The sequence below is a fragment of the Electrona antarctica genome (assembly GCF_951216825.1).
Source record: "Electrona antarctica genome assembly, chromosome: 1".
Lineage (NCBI taxonomy): Eukaryota > Metazoa > Chordata > Actinopteri > Myctophiformes > Myctophidae > Electrona > Electrona antarctica.
In genome coordinates this window covers 46,027,790-46,050,289 of record NC_136806.1, presented here as the reverse complement: position 1 = coordinate 46,050,289, position 22,500 = coordinate 46,027,790, and the positions used below count along the sequence as shown (strand labels likewise).

Below are 22,500 nucleotides of genomic sequence, written 5' to 3'. Positions count from 1 at the left end.
AGATCCACAGCGGATCACAGGATCTACTGAATGTGAAGGAGGCCTACTGGGGGGGCCACGCTGTGTGTCATAGGCTCAATATGTCAGTTTGACACATTCAGTAGATCCTGTGATCTTTTGTGGCCAGATGTAATTTCTTGGGGTCTATTAGGACTATAGTAAATAATACAAAAATAAATCGCCATAATATTTTGTAAAAATAAATACATATTTATTAGCCCCATGCTCGAATGCCCCCACATTAAGGGATACATTTAGGGATTTTAGCTGTTTTTGACAGGGGGGGCCCTGTCAAAAACTGAATGAACACTTTACTTACTCTAATAACAACCTAAATCATGAACCTCGGTTGAAAAAAACTAAAGTTGTCCTTTAAGTGGTTAGATGGGTGAGCCGCGAATGCTTTCGAGATTTCGAGAATTGGGCCCGGATCCAGAAAAGGTTGTGAACCGCTTGACTTCAGTACAGTTTCAATACTTGAACTTACGTACATCCGCTGATGGAAACACATATAACTACAGATAATAATAAAACAAATAATCTAATCAAATAACCCAACATTATGACTAGACAGTATTGCTCTTGCAACTACAACTTTTCAAACAAAACAAAGTTTCAACATCATCAACATAGCTTAACCAAGTCATGTGGTATTCTACTTCAATATACTTTTTATTTATTTATAATATTTATTTTATTTGGAAAAAGCAGTACAATAACAGCATTTCTATGCATACATAGGACATAAGTGCAGTTCCCAGGATTTTTTTTTTCACCCCTCTTCCCTCCCTCCCCCCTCCAAGTGACTCCATCTCCAGTGTCTCTGTAACATCCTTGCTTTCTTCAGGACTACATATGGCATCAAGTCAACACTTAACAGGGGCAAAGGGCAATATCGCTTCAGAGTGTACATTTCAGAAGGAGAAAAAGAAGAAAGAGTGGGCAGACAAAAGAAAAAGACAAAGACAAAAAAACAACATCAGTATACTTTTAACAACAAAATATATTATTGGGTCCACTACAGAAAATTGCAGATTCATATCCAAGAATTCCCATTGTAGACACTCTCACTGACTATCCCTCTAACAAATGCCCACAGTTTCACACAGTATCCATTAGGCTTGTCACAATATATTGTGCCACCAAATATTGTGATATTAAAGTGTGGCGAGATAATATTGTTGAGATGAAAGTCTGTATCACGGTATATTTTATATATATATTCTTTTAAATTATTAATCCAGTATTTTTGCTAGAGTTCATACATGGCGTGTGATATGAAATATACACGTAGTATTTACACAGTAATCATTTCTGCAAGATAAAATAGGCCTACATCTAATCTAAGATTGCATCAGGGGCACAGTGGCATCAAAGCCAAGGATTTACTGTGACCCTCTCTGGTATCATGAGCCGTTGTGTTGTTAAGAACTACACTTGGTTGGTAAAATCAGGATGACAACAGAGCTTAGTGGGATTTAACATTCTGTATTGATGTGATCATTTATGATTCAAGTATCTACCTGTATCTGTCCTCTTGTATAATTATAATTATATTATATTTGTGTGTAAAGCACTTTGTACTGTAAGTTTGTTTTTGAAAAGTGCCGTACTGAGTGGCCATGGTACGAAAATAAAGTGTATTCAATTATTATGAACTGCAGATAATGGAAAAGAAAAAACATTTAATATCATATTGTATCATATTGGGAGCCCAATATCGTATCGTTAAACCAATGTATTCTGGCACCACTGATAGCTATACAAAGTCCAGCCATTGGGTTTGATCTTTGTTTTTCTATCATAAAATAAAGATTGAAACAAAGATTGACTGTAGCAGGAAGGTCCCAGGTTCCATTCCCCACGCAACAATTTACCATGCCCATAAGCAATACACTGAACTTATGCAAAACATGTGCTAGAATAGAAACATAATGATTTAAATCTACTCTACAGACTCTGTATTCATTCAATATATACTTACATAAATCACTTTGTAGGTGAGAAGACATTTTTGAGTGAGACGTCACAAGTGTGTGTGTGTGTGTGTGTGTGTGTGTGTGTGTGTGTGTGTGTGTGTGTGTGTGTGTGTGTGTGTGTGTGTGTGTGTGTGTGTGTGTGTGTGTGTGTGTGTGTGTGTGTGTGTGTGTGTGTGTGTGTGTGTGTGTGTGTGTGTGTGTGTGTGTGTGTGTGTGTGTGTAGAAAATATGCGAAAGAGCTGTTTCCAGCTTGTGGCCTCACTTTTGCCTTGACAGCAGTTTTGCCATTACCTGCAGTAACTTTCCGCACTGTGTGTCTGTGTATTGGGCACGCATCCACTCAAGTCATTTGTGTGTGAATCCGTGTGTGTGGGGGGAGGGGGGTGGAAGCATGCGTTTGTGTGTGTGTGTGTGTGTGTGTGTGTGTGTGTGTGTGTGTGTGTGTGTGTGTGTGTGTGTGTGTGTGTGTGTGTGTGTGTGTGTGTGTGTGTGTGTGTGTGTGTGTGTGTGTGTGTGTGTGTGTGTGTGTGTGTGTGGTATAGTGTGTCTCTGTGTTTATGTGCTGACATGCAGGTGATAGTGCTACGTCTGCACTTTGGTATCTCCAGATACCACACATTGGGTCTACAATCAAAGTGAGACTTATTTATGTGGAGCTGCTGGTAATTGACTAGAAATGCTAATGTAATATTTTTAGCTGTGACACAGCATAGTGGAGTTATGCTGATCACAGCTGTGCTGAAACACTGACCAGAGTGGTTGAACTGTGTGAGGTGGATGGGGGAGACTGGGATGCGCTACATGCGCAAATAATAACAGTACACAGTATTAAAGTCCTTGAATGTTAATTTAATCACTTAAGCTTCGTTGATCACTGTCCCACAGGGGTCTTTTGTCTAGTCTGTCCCCTCCTTTTCCAAATCTTCACGGCATACTGTAGAATAGATATAGCATAACATTCAAAACAACAACAACACAGTAAGCACAGCAAAAACAAAGGGATAGAATAAAGAGTGCAAGAAAGAGCAATGCTAGGGTTCACGTAGTTAACTCTGAGAGCATGCATGTTTCTGAAATGAATACATTGTGCACACACACTCTTATCAAAGCTCACACGCTACACTACATGACACACAAGTTTATTGTCTCCACCAGGCCGAAGGCAAGGGGAGAGAGTATGTTTAGTAGGTTTTGCACTCCGTCTGTGTGTGCGTCCGTCCGTCCTTCCTTCCTTCCTTCCGTCCAACTGTTACCAGCTAATCTCCGGCACCGTTGGCCCGATCCATGCCAAACTGTACACACACACTCTCTGGATGCCAACGACGAACCTCTGCCCCAAATATTCCTCAACGACCTGTTATAGTGCCACCATGAGGCCGATTTAGGCAAAACACATTTCTGTAGATTACTCGTACACATTTTATCCATACATCACACAATTCGGTATACACTATCTCCATAGTCATGTGATCAACACGGATCTGCACCATTTCCCATCTTCCTTCCTGATTGGCTAAGATTCGCTTCCAAAGCTCACATGATTGGTCCGTTTCGAACAAAATGCCACAAATCACAAACACAGTGTGCAATTTCCGTGAAATTATACACGCACATTTCCACTAGGCTGAGGACGACATGACACAATTTATTTTCCAAACCAGCCTCATGGTGGCGCTATAACAGGGCAATTCCTGTTTTTACCTATAACTGCATCGATCTGTGTACAACTTTGTATGCGCACTCCCTAGAGGTCATGGAAAAACATTTTCCCTGCATCCCTCCACATCTGCCGGTTATAGCGCCACCATGAGGCCGATTTCTGCAAAACACATTGTTTATATTAGTCGCATAGATTTCATCCAAATCTCATGCAAATCGGTCATGTAGTCATGTGGTCAAGACGAGTCTGTTCTCAGATTCTACACTGATTGGCTAAGATTGCCTTCCAAAGTCTTCAGGAGTGGCCCGTTTTGTACAAAATGCTGCACATGTCCTGCTCATCCAGAATTCTATCCTCAGAGATGCTATGAGTGATCCGGCTCCGCATTTCCTCAACAAAATGAAGAAATTGTTGCAAAAAACAAACAAACATGTTTATATCACTCCTAAACATTTTGCCAAACATCACACACACTCCTATCCTCCTGGTGGAGACCTGTGCCCAGAAGGGCACTTTTTCTAGTCTTTTTTTAAACTACATTTTTATCCCACGATTTTGTAACCCATTTTTCACCCCTGTGTCAATTATCTAATGTGATCCTGGGCTCTACACACCCTCCGCCAACCTAGTCCCATATATGGGGGACATGGGGAGAGCAACGGACTTGCAACTCATGCTTCCTTCATGCCTGAGTGTCCAAGTTGCTCCTTTACACCTGACAGGGGGGAGTTTCCCTGGTTGGACGTAGCGCATGGAAGGAACACGTTATTCCAACCAGTTCCTATCCCCTCCATCAGGTGCCCCGGCTGGCCAGGGGGAGGCAGTTTAGAGACCAGGATTACTGCATGTTTTTTGTGAGGGTACCTACCCTAGGGGACACAGGGAGAACATGCAAACTCCACACAGAAAGGCCCTTTCGCCAACCCCACCTCGGGTATGGGCACTGATGACACGGAGGAGGAAACACGCCGCCAGCACCCACAGTGCCCCGAGCGGGAATCGAACCCAGGACCTTCTAGCTGTGAGGCGACAGCACTACCAACTGTGCCACCGTGCCCCTGCACTTTTTCTAGTCTTAATTATAGTTTCCGCGTGTGTGTGTGTGTGCGTGTGTGCGTGCGCGTGTGCATACGTGTGTGCGCATACGTGTGTGTGTGTGTGTGTGTGTGTGTGTGGGCGTGTGTGTGTGCATGTGTGCATCTGTGACTTTAGGAGATGACCCATTCCTGGCCTCCTCCTTTGACAGCCATCCATACTCCAGGCAAGGCTGAGCAGACAAAGTTCCCTATTCCTAGCAAGGTTAGTAAAGCTGGGCACCCGCTGGCCTAGTGGTCCTGGCGCATGCCACATATAGGCTTTGGCCAGACAGCGGGTCACGTGTTCGAGTCCCGTTCATGACAACCTTTGCGGCATGTCTCCCCCCCCCCCCCCTTTCTTTCCTGTCTATCTTCACTTGATACTATCGATAAAGGCAGAATAGCCAAAAACAAATCTAAAAAAAAAATAATGCTATCGCATCACTACAGTCGGGGTTGAATTTGCTGAGGAGAATTAGGGAATCTATGCCTCTGCTTTTTTATATCCTCCTCTGTTCATTCATGGTTATATACAAATAATATTTGTATATATAAGATACAAGATCAGAGAAGGAAATGAATATATTGTATACATTTTCTTCTCTGATCTGATGTCTTTTTTATTTATCTTTGATAATGTCATAATTTAACAATTTAATTCAAAATGTATGTTAACCACATTTTAGGGCCAATCTCACAATGCATCGTGATACGACAAGTTGCGAGCTTGTAGACAGGCTATTGTAACTTTTTTAAATTGTTGAATGGAGAATTTTATTGAGCTTAAGTGGTTACGAAAATGCCACCGCCCTGCCCCTCATAAATCGAACGCTGACGTTCGATCTACAATTCTGATGTTATCAGAATTGTAGATATACAGAATTTTATTATGATATGATATCAACACATATTTTGTGTTGTATCGTATATTTAATATAGTTGAATCGATATGCAGCAAATTACAGCAATAGAACTTTTAAAAAAAACATGGTCAACGTACTTCCATTTTATCTTTGTAAGGCAAATATTTTTTGTGAAAAAAAAGGACAACTTTCTGTCACCTCTGATTCTTTCTTTCTGTATCTGTTAACACAATGTGATTTGTTTGAGGATTGCACAATGCTAACAAGTTACAACCCAGTTACAACCCAGTTACAACCCAGTTACAACCCAGGGGAATCACCATTACTCTTGGCTAGATCAAATCTAATTTTATAGCCGTGCAGTCATCTGACAACGCACAGAAAGTTATGTCAGTGATTACACTTGCTCTGTGCATCCTATATTGAAACACAAAATGTTGTGATCAGAGACACAATCATATGCACCAGAAGGCAGAAAGTTGCCTTTCTAACATTGCTGGAAATGGTGAGAAAGTGTCTATACGCTGTAATATCAATTGTCAGTGTAAGCAGGTAGGATAACATCCTGGACAGGACATTGCATCTGAACTCCAGCCAATATCTCAACCTAGAGTATTTGTGAATTTAAATTCTCACATCCCTAAAAGCAATGACCTGTTCCGGATCCTTTGCTGACATATTTAAACATTTTTCCATAGTATGCAACAGTGTAAATATTCTGTACTGTCTATCCATTTCTTTCTTGTTCTCTATTTTCCTCTCTCTCTCTCTCTCTCTCTCTCTCTCTCTCTCTCTCTCTCTCTCTCTCTCTCACTCTAGGAGTCGCAGCATGTAACCTCAGCCTACAGCACCCCGAGTAAGCTTACTACATTTCCCAGCAGTCAACACTCCCATAGAGAATCTCTCACATTTTGACACTTGGGGCTGTATTTTGCGTGTCTTAAGTACCAGGTCTTTTTACTTAACTTAAGACCTGGAGGCGTGGTCAATGCTCTTTGGCCACTCAGTATAGCCAAATGGCATTGATCACGCCTCCAGGTCTTAAGTTAAGTAATAAGACCTAAATACAGCCCTCTATGTTGGCAAACCAATAACTGCGGTATAGGCCAGCGATAAAAAGAGAGAGAGAGAGAGAAAAAAAAGGAATTGCGGTGGCGGGCCTTGGTGTGTGTGCTGTTGGCCTGTCGCGCATCCCCCCACTGTGCATGCATGTGCACATCTTGTTACCGGGGTGGAACGGTTTTTTTTCCAAATCACCCAAATCACTGAATGCTCCTTTAATCCATTGAGACCTGGAACGCATCCATGTCACGTTAGCGTTTAACCACATTAACCATTAACCCATTTTGGGCGGGAACCCCTTTGTGTTTTAAACATTATGTTATAATTTAGCTATTGAAAAATAGCAGATCTACAAGCTCATAGCGCGCCACCGAGTGGCGCGCTATGAACTTGTAGGTCTGCTATTTTTGAAAAATCGTTAAAATGTGCCTCAAATCTTTCCGGAAATTGTCATGATTTAGAAAACTTTTTTTTTTAAATTTCGACGTCAGGCCTGAATGGGTTAAGTGAAAGGGCCTGTCTTCAATTCCTTCTGTAGGTGTCCTGTTGAAGTGTCTTTGAGCACGCATCGGGAACACAACACCTGAATGTTCATGTTCAGTGTGAATCCCTTTGGAGTAGACTGGGCTCACTGTAGTTTCAGTAAAACAGTCACTGAAATCATTTTTCCTAAAACTTTCCAATTAAATTATCTCTTGCTCTCGACAGGTTTGTGTATCATACAAATACAGTGGTTCTCTCTCTCTGTCACACACACACACACACACACACACACACACACACACACACACACACACACACACACACACACACACACACACACACACACACACACACACACACACACACACACACACACACACACACACCAATTAAATAACATTGGGTCAGACTGTCATGTTTTTCAGTGTCAGTGATTATATAGAGCTGTAATGATAACCACCTCACTGTCAAACACGCTAAATGCCAAAGAGGTAATTAGCATGCACACACACAGACACACACACACACACACACACACACACACACACACACACACACACACACACACACACACTTATCCAACACACTGTCATTCACACATGTTCATATAAACACATTACTAATATTTTTCTACAGAGAGATGCACTCTATCCGCTAACAAGCCTGCTGGCAAAACACCAACTGCACCACAAAAGTCGTAAGTATCACACAAACACATGCATGCATGCACGGCCACGCACGCACGCACGCACGCACGCACGCACGCACGCACGCACACACACACACACACACACACACACACATTCATACAGTACGACGCCTGTGGGCGTGCACGCATCAGCCTCGTTGACGGCAGACTGCTGGGCGAGTGCTGCGGCTTTGGAATGGGGGGTCAGATCTGCACTAATAACTTTGGGGCAGGCCCGTCTAGAGTTTAAATGGACAGGTATCAGTCGAAAGGGAGACATCGAAGAGGAAGGATGGATGGGGAAGGAACAACATACAGTATGGAATGTCAGAACAGGTCAGCTCCATTATGGAGATCTAAGTTAGAGGTTTGAGGTCAGATGTAGAGTTGCTGGCCAATATTGATGACATCAGGGATCTCCATATATGGGGTTAATATTGATGACAACAGGAATATCTATCCCTGATGATGTCACGTGATGTCACGTGCTCTCTCACCTGGGGTGTGATAAATAAACACACACACACACACACACACACACACACACACACACACACACACACACACACACACACACACACACACAATAAAGACATGTATTGTACATAAAAACATGGACAAACAAATTGGCAATATTGACACGCAATATTCGACTTTGAAGCCCATTTTTTTCTTTAATATAATTTTCCAAAAATATAGAAAATATCCCATCTCTAAGCTTGTTGAACTGCTGCTTTTGAAATTCTTTGGAATTGTTGAATATTTTCACCATTAAAGTAAGAGTAAAGTAAAGCGTTAAAATAGTTAAAAAACTAAATAGAGCATTACGTTTCAGATTTTGTAAATACCAACAGTTGTCACTTTATTCTTAATTGCAGCTACAGCATCTCAATTTGGATGAACTAAGAAGCTAAAATGTGTTTTGAGCTCAATATTTGGTAGATTACTTATTACATCATTGATTTGTACACCCGTGCCTTTATTGTCAATCGCCATGTGATCCCAATGATGCTTTCCACTATGTCTTTCTCTCCCTCTTCATGACATAGAGTACCGAAGTCTTGATGTCACTCGTTCATCCCCTGTTTCTCTCTCTCCCTCTTCATGACATAGAGTACCGAAGTCTTGATGTCACTCGTTCATCCCCTGTTTCTCTCTCTCCCTCTTCATGACATAGAGTACCGAAGTCTTGATGTCACTCGTTCATCCCCTGTTTCTCTCTCTCCCTCTTCATGACATAGAGTACCGAAGTCTTGATGTCACTCGTTCATCCCCTGTTTCTCTCTCTCCCTCTTCATGACATAGAGTACCGAAGTCTTGATGTCACTCGTTCATCCCCTGGGTCGTGGGAGTATTTCTCTGTGGTGAATAACATTGGGTCATCTTAAAATCGTCTCATTATAAGCACTGTGGTCCAAAAAATAAACAAACTGTCTGTGCGACATTGTCAGGGAGGTGGCTCTGTATTGTTTACGATAGTCACTCATATTTGTTTCTGATGAAATTATAACTAATTTGGTGGCAGTAACATTAGCGTTTTCTCGCCGTCAGTTGATTCTTCATATTCATGCGATAAAAAAGTATATGGGAATTAAGAATGGGGGAGAAAAAACACAAACCAGGTAGGATGCGTAAATGACGTCCGACTTCAGTGCTCTATTTCTTCTATCTCTGACCACACGACTCCACAGCCCCCAATTCCTTTCCCCTCTCTGTCTATCTGTCTCTGTTTCTGTCTCTCTCTTTCTCTCTTGCTCTCACTCTCCCATTTCTCCATTTGTCTCTGTCTCACTTTCCATCCACAACTTTCTCTTTTTCTCTCGTCTTTTTCTCTCCACATCTCCATCTCGGGTCAGCACGCACGCACGCACGCACGCACGCACGCACGCACGCACGCACGCACGCACGCACGCACGCACGCACGCACGCACGCACACACACACACACACACACACACACACACACACACTTGCTCTCTACCACTGTTCCCCGTCACTATCATCTCCATCTCTCTCTCCCCTTCTCTATCTCCCTCTCTCCATCTGTCCCTCCTTATGAAATTCAATATGGGTCCATTACTCATTCATTCATGCCTATCTGTCATCAGTGCATGGCGCACTGTGCGCCCGTATCTCCAACATTTGGTATTGTGCTTCAGTTATTCATGACTCCGGCAGTCCCATATGAAAACATAACAACATCGGGGGCTGGATTTTTTCTAGCAGCGCTAGCATTGCCGTGACGAGAGTCGTTCACAAAGCAATAAAAACCCATAGGGAATTCCACTGTTGTAACGTTCGCAGACCCAGCCAAAATAACAGCAGTTTGTTTGAAGAGTGTATACAAAGCAATAAACTGCAGAACTTGCCGGTGCTGCAGCATGTGCACTCAGACGCACGTGCACACAGACAGAGAGAATATTGTGTCAAAAGTGCAATTGAGGTGATTTGTATTAGGCTTATTACAGAAATATCTAACTGGCAAGCAAATACAATATCCTTCTTATTTGGCGCAGTGATCCTCAAATGTTTTCTGTGGAGGAAATTATTATGTATTTGGCCGGTTTTGGGCCAGGGAAATGTGTGCTGTTAAACTGTTTCAGAAATATTCTACCCCTCCCATCTTTTCATATCTGCCACATATTGTGAGCTTGTAGATCAGAAATCTTCCAATATCCGATTAAACTGGTAAAATAAAACTGATTATAATGCTATATTAATACATTTTGCTGGGGACTCCCTGGAACCCCCTCAAGGTCCCCTGTGGTCCTTGCCAGTGTTCTTGTGCTGGGTTAACCCTTTTCATTAGGTCCAGCTTCCTCTGTGCGATTCCACTTCTGCGTGTCAGAAAGGTTTAATTATAAATAGAGCTGTTTAATAATATATTTTTGTTAAGTTTGGAGCCCAAGAGTCCCTTCCTAGAAAATAGTGTCAAAAGTAACTCGAGTTAATGTACTTAGTTGCTATCGACCACAGTGATAATCACATAAGACACAATTGGCCTCACACTAGAGGCCAATGTCCGCTAACTTCAGATAACTTTGCTAAGCCAACCCATATTTGTACTTATTTATTTCTCTCTCTTTGTCTCTCTCTCCATTTCCCTGCTCTCTATTTACCTAATAGCTTTGCTCTGTCTTTGTTCTCCCTGCAGCATGTTAGAGGATGATCTGAAGATCAGCAGTGATGAGGAAGAAGCTGAACATCAGGTATGATCCCTCACTCCTCTGTCCATCCATCTATCCATCCATCCATCTATCCATCCATCCATCCATCTATCCATCCATCCATCCATCTTCAACCGCTTATCCGTAGTCGGGTCGCGGGGGCAACAGCTCCACCAGAGTGCTCCAGACTTCCCTCTCCAGAGCAACATTAGTGACTTCCTCCTGGGGGATCCCGAGACGTTCCAAGGCCAGTGAGTCGATGTGTTTCCTCCAACTGCGCCTTGGTCTGCCCCGGGGTCTCCTCCCAGTGGGACGTGCCTCGAGGACCTCCCTAGGGAGACACCCGAGAGGCATCCTAACCAGATGCCCAAACCACCTAAACTGTCCATCCCTCAGCCATTAATCTAGTCATCCATCCCTCTATACATCCATGAATCCATGAATCTATCCACCCATTCATCCATTCATCACCATCCTTCATGTATGGACGTGGGTGAAACAGGCTCTACCTCTCCTTCCCTCCCTCTTTCCTTTGGATGGGCATTGTTAATTTTCTATCGATCCTTTTCTGTTACTGTTAGTTGTTGGCAAATTGGTGTTAACTTTTTCTGTGCCATTTACGTTTATAAACGTAGCTAGGCTAATGGTACCTACTGGTGCTATCTACGCGTATGTTCGTAGACAACCGTATACTCCATATATGAACACGCCGTCCGTCTGTTTACCTTTTAGCATTGCTAGTTAGTTAAAGCATGTTGGCTAAATTCATGTTCCTTGTTTAACCGGTAGTTGTAAAGAAATTCAACAGAAGTCTCTAAAGCTTTATTAGAACGACATATTTGTGCCAGTGATTTGATTTGACCTTTTACAAATATTGGACACTATACTTAAACCACACTGTACTCCAATGTCGGCCGTTTATTACGAACAGGCTACACTTAAACTTGGACCTATACAAAATCATAATAAACGGCATGACATTTGTACTTTTAAGGCTACAGTATAGGTGTAGCAACATTTAAATAAATAAGTAGTGTTTCATTTTGGTGTATAGCAAACAATTTAATTTTAAGTTTAATTTTTAAATTTAAATGTTATTTCTCATGAGTGATACCTAAAGCCACCATTTTACTCAAACGCGATGAGAACTCCACACTCACATCTGTGTCTGATACTGTTTATCTGTCTGATATTGCAACAGCAATATCTATTCTATACCTTACGGAATGGATATTGAATAGTACAACATAGTATACAGTGAGGAATGTATTGCTTCAATTGAAAAACATTGACCATAAATAATGTTTGCGTGTCCACAAAATAGTAGCCTTTAAATGCTACTTAACAAAGCGTGGGAGAACACACTATTTCCTCTACTCAAAGGTTTCTCCACTGTTTGTTGTATTTTGTCTGATTTGTTTCAGCATAACATAACATAGCGTGGGGATAGGTTTAGATCCTGGTCCTGGTGGGGATAGGTTTAGATCCTGGTCCTGGTGGGGATAGGTTTAGATCCTGGTCCTGGTGGGGATAGGTTTAGATCCTGGTCCTGGCATCTGAGCCCATCAAAGAGAAGCCAGATTAGATTCACATTAACACTGAGATACCATCTCTCCCCTCCAGCCCCTCCTCACTGGCCCTCTGATCATGTAATTACCATAACACTAGATTTATAATTATGGATGATGGCAGGTTACTATAATTCACGCTGATTGTGGTTGTTAATATAATTATGATGATGGCGGATCAGATAATTACAGTTGGTTAGCATGGTGTATTCAGAACTTTGCTAAGTGGCTGGCATAATCAGGGGCATAATACATTGAAATGGATGATTCGTATCACTAGTAGGACTTGTAATCAGTGTGAAAATGGGCTAGGATGTAGTTTATCCCCCTATTTCCTCTCTCTCCCTCTCTCTTTTCTCCATGATTCTTTAATCATCTTACAGTTTGGATCAATTATCTCACTTTTGTCATCACTGCCTTTTATTTTCTCTTATCACTTGTTTCACTTTCTTGTACACATTCTCTCTGTTTGTCTTTGGCTCACTGTGAGAGAAGGAAGGTAAGGAACTAAGTAGAGTTATAATAATGTGTGGTTATGGGACAGAATTAAGAGGTACAGAGATAAAGAGACTGTGACTAGCTGATAAGGAGAGACACAGACAGAGAAAGACAGAGCGAGATGGAGAGAGAGACAGAGAATCCAGAAGCATCTTTTCTATGTGTGCTGCTGTTAACAGGCTTATAGCAAATGGCGCCATGGTGTATTATCACGCCTCGCTAGCCTGGAGGAAAAACACACATACAGTACACGCACGCACGCACGCACGCATGCACGCACGCACACAAACACAAACACACAAACACAAACACAAACACACACACACGCACTAATAATCAAGCACACACTACATATTTAGCCATAAATGTACATACACACATGCGCCTAACAACTAGACACACGTGCACGCACGCACGCACGCACGCACGCACGCACGCACGCACGCACGCACGCACGCATAAACACACACACACTGAAGCACAAACAGGCGCACACACACACACACACACACACACACAGTCATTAGTATGCTGTGGCATAGTGCTGTAAGGGCAACAAAGGAGGATGATGAATATGTTTTTGGCAGAGAGGTGGAGAGAGAGAGACAGAGAGAGGGAGGGAGACAGGGAGAGAGATAGGGAGAGCAGGAGGGAGACAGAGGGAGGGAGAGAGAGGACATGAGGGAGGAGAGAGAGAGAGAGAGAGGAGATGAGGAAGGAGAGAAAGACACAGAGGTGTTCCTAATGACTTTGGAAGCCTACAGAGACACCCAAATTGCTGCTGCATCATTTGTCCTGACACCTCTCTATCTCTGTGTGACTCTCTGTCATTGTGTCTCTCCTCATGTCTCACTGCTCCCTGCCCTCACTGCTTTTATCAGAACTCTCTCATGTCGGGTGGAAACCTTGTATGTCCAACTTTACTGTTACTTTTCAGAAAATATAAAAACGGAATCCAATGGATCCAAGTTATTATTACAATCCATGGATAGGCGTACACATATTTAAAAATGTAAAAGGATATCAGCGAGAGCCGATCACATCACTTTTGTGCAACACTGTCATACGTATGAATTATTGTATGAAAACACATGAAAAGATGACATTTGGAGATGACAGAGAGACCGCAACGATATCTACTATTTATATTAATGTCTCTCTGTCTGTCTCTCTGTGCCTGGATTACTCCTCCCTCTGTCTGCATTTTTCACACACTTTCTCTCACATGCACAAACTGAAGGTTATGCAATAACCATAGTTATTTGAACCAGCTAATTTGCGAAGAATACGCAGAGGGCATCTCTGATGATCCATTTATACAGAAAAAAACATTTTATACACTCACAAGACCCCTTTGAGGTCTTGGGCTTTTGTGCGTGATGACGTGGCACGCGCCCAGCGCCCGGTACATAAGACAGGGCCACGCCTGCACGCACCATCCATCTTTTCTTCTGCATACAGACAGAACAAGCTGTGTTATCACCGAGCGTATAAAACAATACTAAGTGCTATTAATCTCATAAAGGACGAGTGGTCCCGCACTTGTACCGCAAGGTGCCTAGTATTTTACCCGGTGGTTACTTCAAAGTCACAGTAAGTACGCCAAGTTTTAAGACACTATTCTGCTAAGTACAGCAAACCTTTAGTGTGATACTGGGTAGCGTTAGCTAAGCGCTAGCTTGCATTGCTACATGCTACCATAGCATTAGCAGCAAGAGCGTTAGCTTACACTCTATAGGGTTACAAGGCCCTAGCTTGAATGAGCACTAGCTAACTTTGCTAATAGTGTTATCAAAGCACTAGCTAAACTACCGTTAGCCCACATTGACACTAGTACTACCAGGGAGGAAGGTAAACACAGTGTGTTTACCTTGACCATGTGTGTTTAACACACACATGGTCACGATGACCCTAAGTGTTCACCCCTGATAAACCCGCTTCTCATGCGAGTTATGCAGTCAGATGGAACCTTTCCATTGGGTAGAAGCGTCGCCCTACAGCACAACGTGCAGTGGACACCCTCCAAGAGAGAACAAGGTGGCTAGATATTTTTCCCCACGACGGGAATAATCTGCTGGGTCGCCCCACTGTCCCAGAGACTAGGGGCGCTCCGACAGACTTATTCCACTGTGATACATTGGGTTTGGTTACACACCAGTAACTGCAAATGCAATTACGACTATATAACATCCACAGAGGCATGGCAAAGCCCATCGCCTCGGGGGGCGGAGCAGACACAACACTGAGGCGCTCTGTCAGCACCATGAGCCCCCGCACCAACCCTATCACGGCGTTTCAGGGCGACGCGCCAGGCCAAGGCCCCGACCATGTCAACTAGAAGCTCCGCTCGGGGCGCACACGCGGTCGGGTGCAGAGCAAGACTACACCAGAGCAGGCCTAGGCCCTGCCTCGGTGAGACTCCCATAAAGGCCACCTCACTGCCCTCAGGTTTGGGTGCGGTATCGACAATAGAGACCACAGGTCTAGTTCTCGAACCGCCAGTAAAGAGGAGGAAGACGTCCCCGCCACCCGCAGAGAGCGTGTGCAGCGAAACGAACATCCCCTCCAGTGTTATGTATAGCTATGTGTAAAAACTGTACTCTGGCTCTGTTTCTGGACAAAGCAATAAAAGTTGCTCTGACGAGTCACCTTGTTCAGAGGACAGTCATTTCAAGCTTATAAAGGTGAAGTTACAGCCAAGTGAAATGCAGACAGTGTGATGAAACACATTTTGTCTCTCTTATATATGTATTGTATCTGATTTAATGCTTATTTTACATTTTACATCAATAAATGACCAGATTGAAGACACTGTTTAATTCTAATAGATTCAGTATGATTGTTAAACTCTTGAATAATTGACTTAATCAATTTGGTCAAATTTGTCAATACAACCCCCATGAAGAGGCATTGGCGTAGGCATGTTTAAAGAGGAATTAGCTGTAGACTGGGATGTCTACACATGAACGTGAGTCAATTGCCTTCACAAAGTGTTGTGTTTGTATCGTTTGGTGGTGGTTGAGGTAAAGATTTTTCAAATCTAAGTAACGGTGTTGTGTAGGATTGTTCCTGAATTGAACATTCAGGAAATAATTCATGATGATGGAAAGAATGCAACTTGGGGAAAAAACTAAGTAAGTGTCCAGGCTGCTGTCCCAACAGTTTTACCCCTGCATACCCCTGGCCTGGCATGCAATCGTTATTGTTGAAGCCTGAATAAAGTCAGAAGGTAGAACAGCTTTGCATTGCATTGTTTCAAGAATAAAGAGGGCTTTATTTGTCACTCACTCATACAGGTATTGTGCAAGCAGCTAAATGTTGGTAGGACATGTTGTACATTCTACAAAGACTGTGCTAACATAATGCAACTAGAAAAGGGTGCTCCTCAGAGCGCAGGTCTTCAGCAGGCTGGGTGGCCTACCCACGACTGTGAATGCGTGGTTTGCAGCCGGCAGGACACGGGGAAGTAGAGCCCGGAAACAGAGTGGCATTCCGACGCACTGCCATTCCGACTATGTGGCTACGGCGTGTGGTTAGGGTTAGGTTAGGGTTAGAGACAGGGTTTGTATTGAGCGAGTTGGAATGGCAGTGTCTCTGCGCAGGAGTGATTTATTAATCCCACTCCCGCCCGCTCCCGTTGAAATTCAGACCAATCCCGCCCGCTCCCACAATGATTTCATTTTTGACTGCCCGCAGTGACCGCCTGTCCGCCGCTCCAGCCCGCAACAAAAACTAAGTCCCATTTAGTCTCGCACCATCCCGCAATTTTATCGCTGAGTCCCGCTAAACCAGCAATATTTCCATTGAGATAAAAAAAAATACATTATTACAGTGTAACAGTTGCTGAGATTGCAGGCGTGCATGCACGAGAGAGGAGTTATGTATTTGTGTGAGGAGCTGATCACAGTCACAGATAGAGGGAAAGTGTTATATTAGGCCTATTATGCTATAAATATTATTATATTGTGTCAAAGTGTGCACACAGTGGGTGGAGACTGGAGAGACAGAGAGAGATTGAGAGAGGTGCTGCGTGCTGGTGGTTACTGGTTATAAAACAAATTGTACTCATCTTTGTGTTCTGTTTCACGTTATTGCTGAGTGTTGCACACAGGGAAAAGCAAAAAGGGGTTTAGAAGCAAGAATGTCCGTCGCGGGGAGAAGAAACTCCACACATGCACTTCTCACAGAGTGATTACTAATGATCGACAGGTGCGGCCGCTTTGGAAGATGTCTGTTGGAGAGAGTGAGACTCCACGGTGCTTGTCCAGCGCAAATAGGGAAATTATACGTTCTCATCAGGCATTCATATTTTGCTAGTGTATATAAGCTCTGTATCTGGTTAATTGCGGGAGGATGTGGGATTTTGCGGGGCCCGCTGGTTTTATCTTGACTGCCCACGCCCACCCGCAGGTATTTTAATACTGCTCACGCCGCCAACATTTAGGTTGGGTCCCGTGGGCTCCCGCTCCCGTTGCAGCCCTCTACGGTGAAGCTACAGGAGAAATAGTGTTTCAACAACATACGGTTCAACTTGTAGTATTTGTGGCGCCCTCTATGGGCAGAAGTGAAAGTGTTTTTGGAGGTGGGGTGAGCGCACTGAGCGGTGGCCTAAATGTTATGTTGCATTCACACGGGCAGACGCAACTAACGCAGTCTACCATTCATTGTCAATGGAAGCCATCGATATGACGTGCAAAGACGCAATGATACATGTAGCTGCTCCAAATGATACTCCCAATCGTCTTTGCGTCTGACCATGTGAACGCATCATTAGGGAGAGTGTTTGTGACTGAAAGGTTCCCGGTTCGATCCCCCAGACTGGCAGGAAACATCTGGGTGCAGAAGTGAATGGCCACCACTTAACCCTCCCCAGCAGGCTGAAGTGCCCTTGAGCAAGGCACTGAACCCCCAAATGTTCCAGCGGAGCTGTTCAGTGGCGAACAGTAGCCTATATTCCCTATAAGACTGTGGTTGTAACTGGGACATTCACAGGTCTTAATGTGTGAGTGTGAAGCAGGCCAGGGCATTACTGAACAAGAGCACTCATGCTCAGACGACCTCCCCTGGGTACAAAAAGTCCTAACCCAATCCTTGATTGGATGTTTTATTTGTAAGAAATAGGCCACGCCCTTGAAACAGTATGGAATCTGGGGGGTAGCCGAATAGAAGGATTTGAGGACCTTCCTCAGCTGCCTGAGGTGGTACTGTATAGGCGTTGTCTTGCCTTCTTTGCCACAGTCTCTGTGTGCTTTCTGCAAGGCAGGTCCTCAGTGATCTGCACACCGGATCTTGGAGCTGCTTACCCTCTCCACTGGTTCCCCTCGATCAGGAGGACCTCTGCAATTGGGTCCACATCCACTGTGTCGTTAGAAAACTTGAAGATGGTGCTTCAGCTGTTTCTGGCCTCACAGTGGTACAGTACAACGGAGGACTCAGTACAACCCTGGGAGACTCACTTAGTTGTGAGGTGTGACTGTCCACTATGACCACCTGGGATCTGGTAGACAAGAAGTCCAGAACCCAGTCACACACTGCAGTGCAGAGTTCAGTCCCAGGTCTGCCTACCTTGTTAGCCAGTAGCCAGCCTGGTGAGGATTATGTAATCTATAAATAACAGCCTAATATAGCCTCTTTGTTGTTGTTCTTTTTTTATACAATATTGTTTTTAGAAGCTTACCCACCCAAGTAGAGACAGCTGTTTTTGTGTAACAAAAGCCCCTGGCTATTGACCAGAGGAGAAGACAAATGCTGTGTGAATACTTGTTGTCAATTAAATAATCGTCCAAAGATGAAGGAATGACAAAGTTCTTCAGGGTGAAGTGTTGAGAATTTATTAAGAAGATTCAGCAGAGAAACAATATACAGAGAGTGAGGAACAGGCCTCCGTGCCTGTTCCAGCAGCCCCTCCGGGCGCAAGCCTCCCCAACCCCATTCTCAAACAGTTCTTATAGTCTTGTTTTAACAGAGATGCTATACTGAATGGTCATATAAGGGTCTGTGCTAAAGATAAGGGCGACACACAAATAGTTACACAAGTACACATTCGCTGACATAGTGATAGTAAGCATGGAGAAGTCCGGTCAGCTGTTAGATTGACAGCTGCATGAATTAGACTGAGCACATTGGTGAGCAAAGGGACTTAATGGAAGGAAGATAAATACACAATAATGCATATATTTGGCACTGTAGTTGGCATTCTAAAACTCCCATTACATACTCCACTGTCATCTTCCTCTCATGATAAATCTCACACCTGTTTATGTATTTTTTTTTAAAACACCACGTAACTTCATTATCCACTGTTTTCAGTTTCACTCCACATGTTCCGTGGTTCCGTACAGTGTGTGCGCTTTTTATGTAATGTGCTTGACTTTTGAATAAGGTGATAGTGGAAAACGCTTCAAATGTATTTAAGCGGTTTAGGTAAAAATTCTAAACGGTATTATTGCAACACTATTAAATAACTATACTTAAAGAGTGGTTTTTGAAAGGTTGGACAGAACATGATTTGCATTTATATAGCGCTTTTCTTCCCAATACGCTTTATAATGTATGCGTTACATTCGCCCATTTACACACACATTCAAACAGAGGTGGCAGAGGCAGCCATGCAAGGCACCAACCTGCTAGTCAGAAGCAGCCATGCAAGGCACCAACCTGCTAGTCAGAAGCAGCCATGCAAGGCACCAACCTGCTAGTCAGAAGCAGTTAGGGTTCAAGCACACTTCAACATGGTGTCAGGAGGAGCAGGGCTGGAACTGGGAAATGATCCCAGACAACCGTTCTACCTCCTGAGCCACTAGCCAGTACGTTCTACCTCCTGAGCCACTAGCCAGTACGTTCTACCTCCAGGGCCACTAGCCAGTACGTTCTACCTCCTGAACCACTAGCCAGTACGTTCTACCTCCTGAACCACTAGCCAGTACGTTCTACCTCCTGAACCACTAGCCAGTACGTGTTCTACCTCCTGAACCACTAGCCAGTACGTGTTCTACCTCCTGAACCACTAGCCAGTACGTTCTACCTCCTGAACCACTAGCCAGTACGTGTTCTACCTCCTGAACCACTAGCCAGTACGTTCTACCTCCTGAGCCACTAGCCAGTACGTTCTACCTCCTGAACCACTAGCCAGTACGTTCTACCTCCTGAACCACTAGCCAGTACGTGTTCTACCTCCTGAACCACTAGCCAGTACGTGTTCTACCTCCTGAACCACTAGCCAGTACGTTCTACCTCCTGAGCCACTAGCCAGTACGTGTTCTACCTCCTGAACCACTAGCCAGTACGTGTTCTACCTCCTGATCCACTAGCCAGTACGTTCTACCTCCTGAACCACTAGCCAGTACGTTCTACCTCCTGATCCACTAGCCAGTACGTTCTACCTCCTGAACCACTAGCCAGTACGTGTTCTACCTCCTGAGCCACTAGCCAGTACGTTCCACCTCCTGAACCACTAGCCAGTACGTTCCACCTCCTGAGCCACTAGCCAGTACGTTCCACCTCCTGAGCCACTAGCCAGTACGTTCTACCTCCTGATCCACTAGCCAGTACGTTCTACCTCCTGATCCACTAGCCAGTACGTTCTACCTCCTGAGCCACTAGCCAGTACGTTCTACCTCCTGATCCACTAGCCAGTACGTTCTACTTCCTGAGCCACTAGCCAGTACGTTCCACCTCCTGAGCCACTAGCCAGTACGTTCCACCTCCTGAGCCACTAGCCAGTACGTTCTACCTCCTGATCCACTAGCCAGTACGTTCTACCTCCTGAGCCACTAGCCAGTACGTTCTACCTCCTGATCCACTAGCCAGTACGTTCTACTTCCTGAGCCACTAGCCAGTACGTTCTACCTCCTGATCCACTAGCCAGTACGTTCTACCTCCTGAGCCACTAGCCAGTATGTTCTACCTCCTGAGCCACTAGCCAGTACGTTCTACCTCCTGAGCCACTAGCCAGTACGTTCTACCTCCTGAGCCACTAGCCAGTACGTTCTACCTCCTGATCCACTAGCCAGTACGTTCTACCTCCTGAGCCACTAGCCAGTATGTTCTACCTCCTGAGCCACTAGCCAGTACGTTCTACCTCCTGATCCACTAGCCAGTACGTTCTACCTCCTGAGCCACTAGCCAGTACGTTCTACCTCCTGAGCCACTAGCCAGTACGTTCTACCTCCTGAGCCACTAGCCAGTACGTTCTACCTCCTGAGCCACTAGCCAGTACGTTCTACCTCCTGAGCCACTAGCCAGTACGTGCTGGTGTTTGTGATATGATTTCATGTGACTTTTAAAAGCTTGTTAGTGCACAGTTATACACCGAGATCATGGCCCTGTATGATTAGTATGTGAGCACTATGTGAGTATGTGAGAACAGGAATTAATTAATTAATCCCGAGATTAAAATGTTGTTCTCCTATGGATAGAATGAACTTTAAGAGAACATGTTTCGGGAAAATATTTGATTTATTTACACATTTATTTAACTACTGTACTATGCCGAACAGTTCCAATAAGGCATAGAAATGAGCTAGATAAATTTATTCACAGACATAGCCTTTCTATAAGTCGAGCTAGTCTCCAAAGCCAAAGATCTGAGAGGGTTTGTTGTTGCCTGAAGCTACACATTGATGTATCAGACTCTTCCCTGGTCTACTTAATCACCATATTTCAAGAGAGAGAAAGACAGAGAGTGAGAGAAAGACTTTTTATATTCATGTGCTGTGCCAAGGATGTAATAAAATGTAATGATACTTTTCAACTGATATTTATATTACCATTTAACACTTTTAATATGAAAAAAGAATAGTGCATTAAAAAGTGCATTAAATATTAATAAGGTTTGGTCAGTTTCAAGTTATAATGTTATACAAACAGTTTTGAGATATATTGTGCTGTGTAAGTGGACATTTTTACGGAGCCCCTGAGTGGCCATGGCAAGAAAAATATGATCTTGTCCGGACGACATCATTTTGGCTTGATGGTGGTACACAAATATAAAGTCACGAACACACAGCTATAAAGACCTCATAGGCCATGAGGTCAGCTACATCAGTAGGTTTCATTCATTCTCCAACGGGCATGAAGGAGTCCAGTCATTTCCATGGCAATCAGTAGTAACCAGTCGTTTTCAAGATATCTTAAAATGTGTGTAAGTGGATAACTTGTTCTAACGGTGATGGAAAGGTCACTTAAATTACTACTTAATTCTTAATACCATACCAGTACCTATAAATAATGTTGTGCTCCTTCTCCAAATGAATAGCATACAGAAGTCGATAAGTAATTTAATGGCATTTACTGGTAATATTGTGTTGTCTGTGTCACATATAAACTCCGGTAATGATCTTCGATCTGTGAAACACACAAGATATCTACTTAATTCAATCGACTGCTCTAAATGTGTACCTTGAAAACAAGTAAACAAAAGTGTTGTTTTATCATCTCACTTGAATATGGTGAGTAT

General features: G+C 43.7%; 1 protein-coding gene across 1 annotated transcript in view; it reads left to right on the top strand.

Moving 5' to 3' along the window:
• aff2 (AF4/FMR2 family, member 2) overlaps positions 1 to 22,500 on the top strand; it is a gene marked incomplete at its 5' end in the record, with an annotated part of 112,102 nt that overhangs the window by 54,937 nt on the left and 34,665 nt on the right. The window contains 4 exons of the mRNA XM_079497174.1: positions 4,852 to 4,938; positions 6,398 to 6,434; positions 7,760 to 7,820; positions 10,965 to 11,019. Coding sequence (XP_079353300.1) covers positions 4,852 to 4,938; positions 6,398 to 6,434; positions 7,760 to 7,820; positions 10,965 to 11,019 — 240 coding nt within the window. The remainder of the gene's footprint in view (positions 1 to 4,851; positions 4,939 to 6,397; positions 6,435 to 7,759; positions 7,821 to 10,964; positions 11,020 to 22,500) is intronic.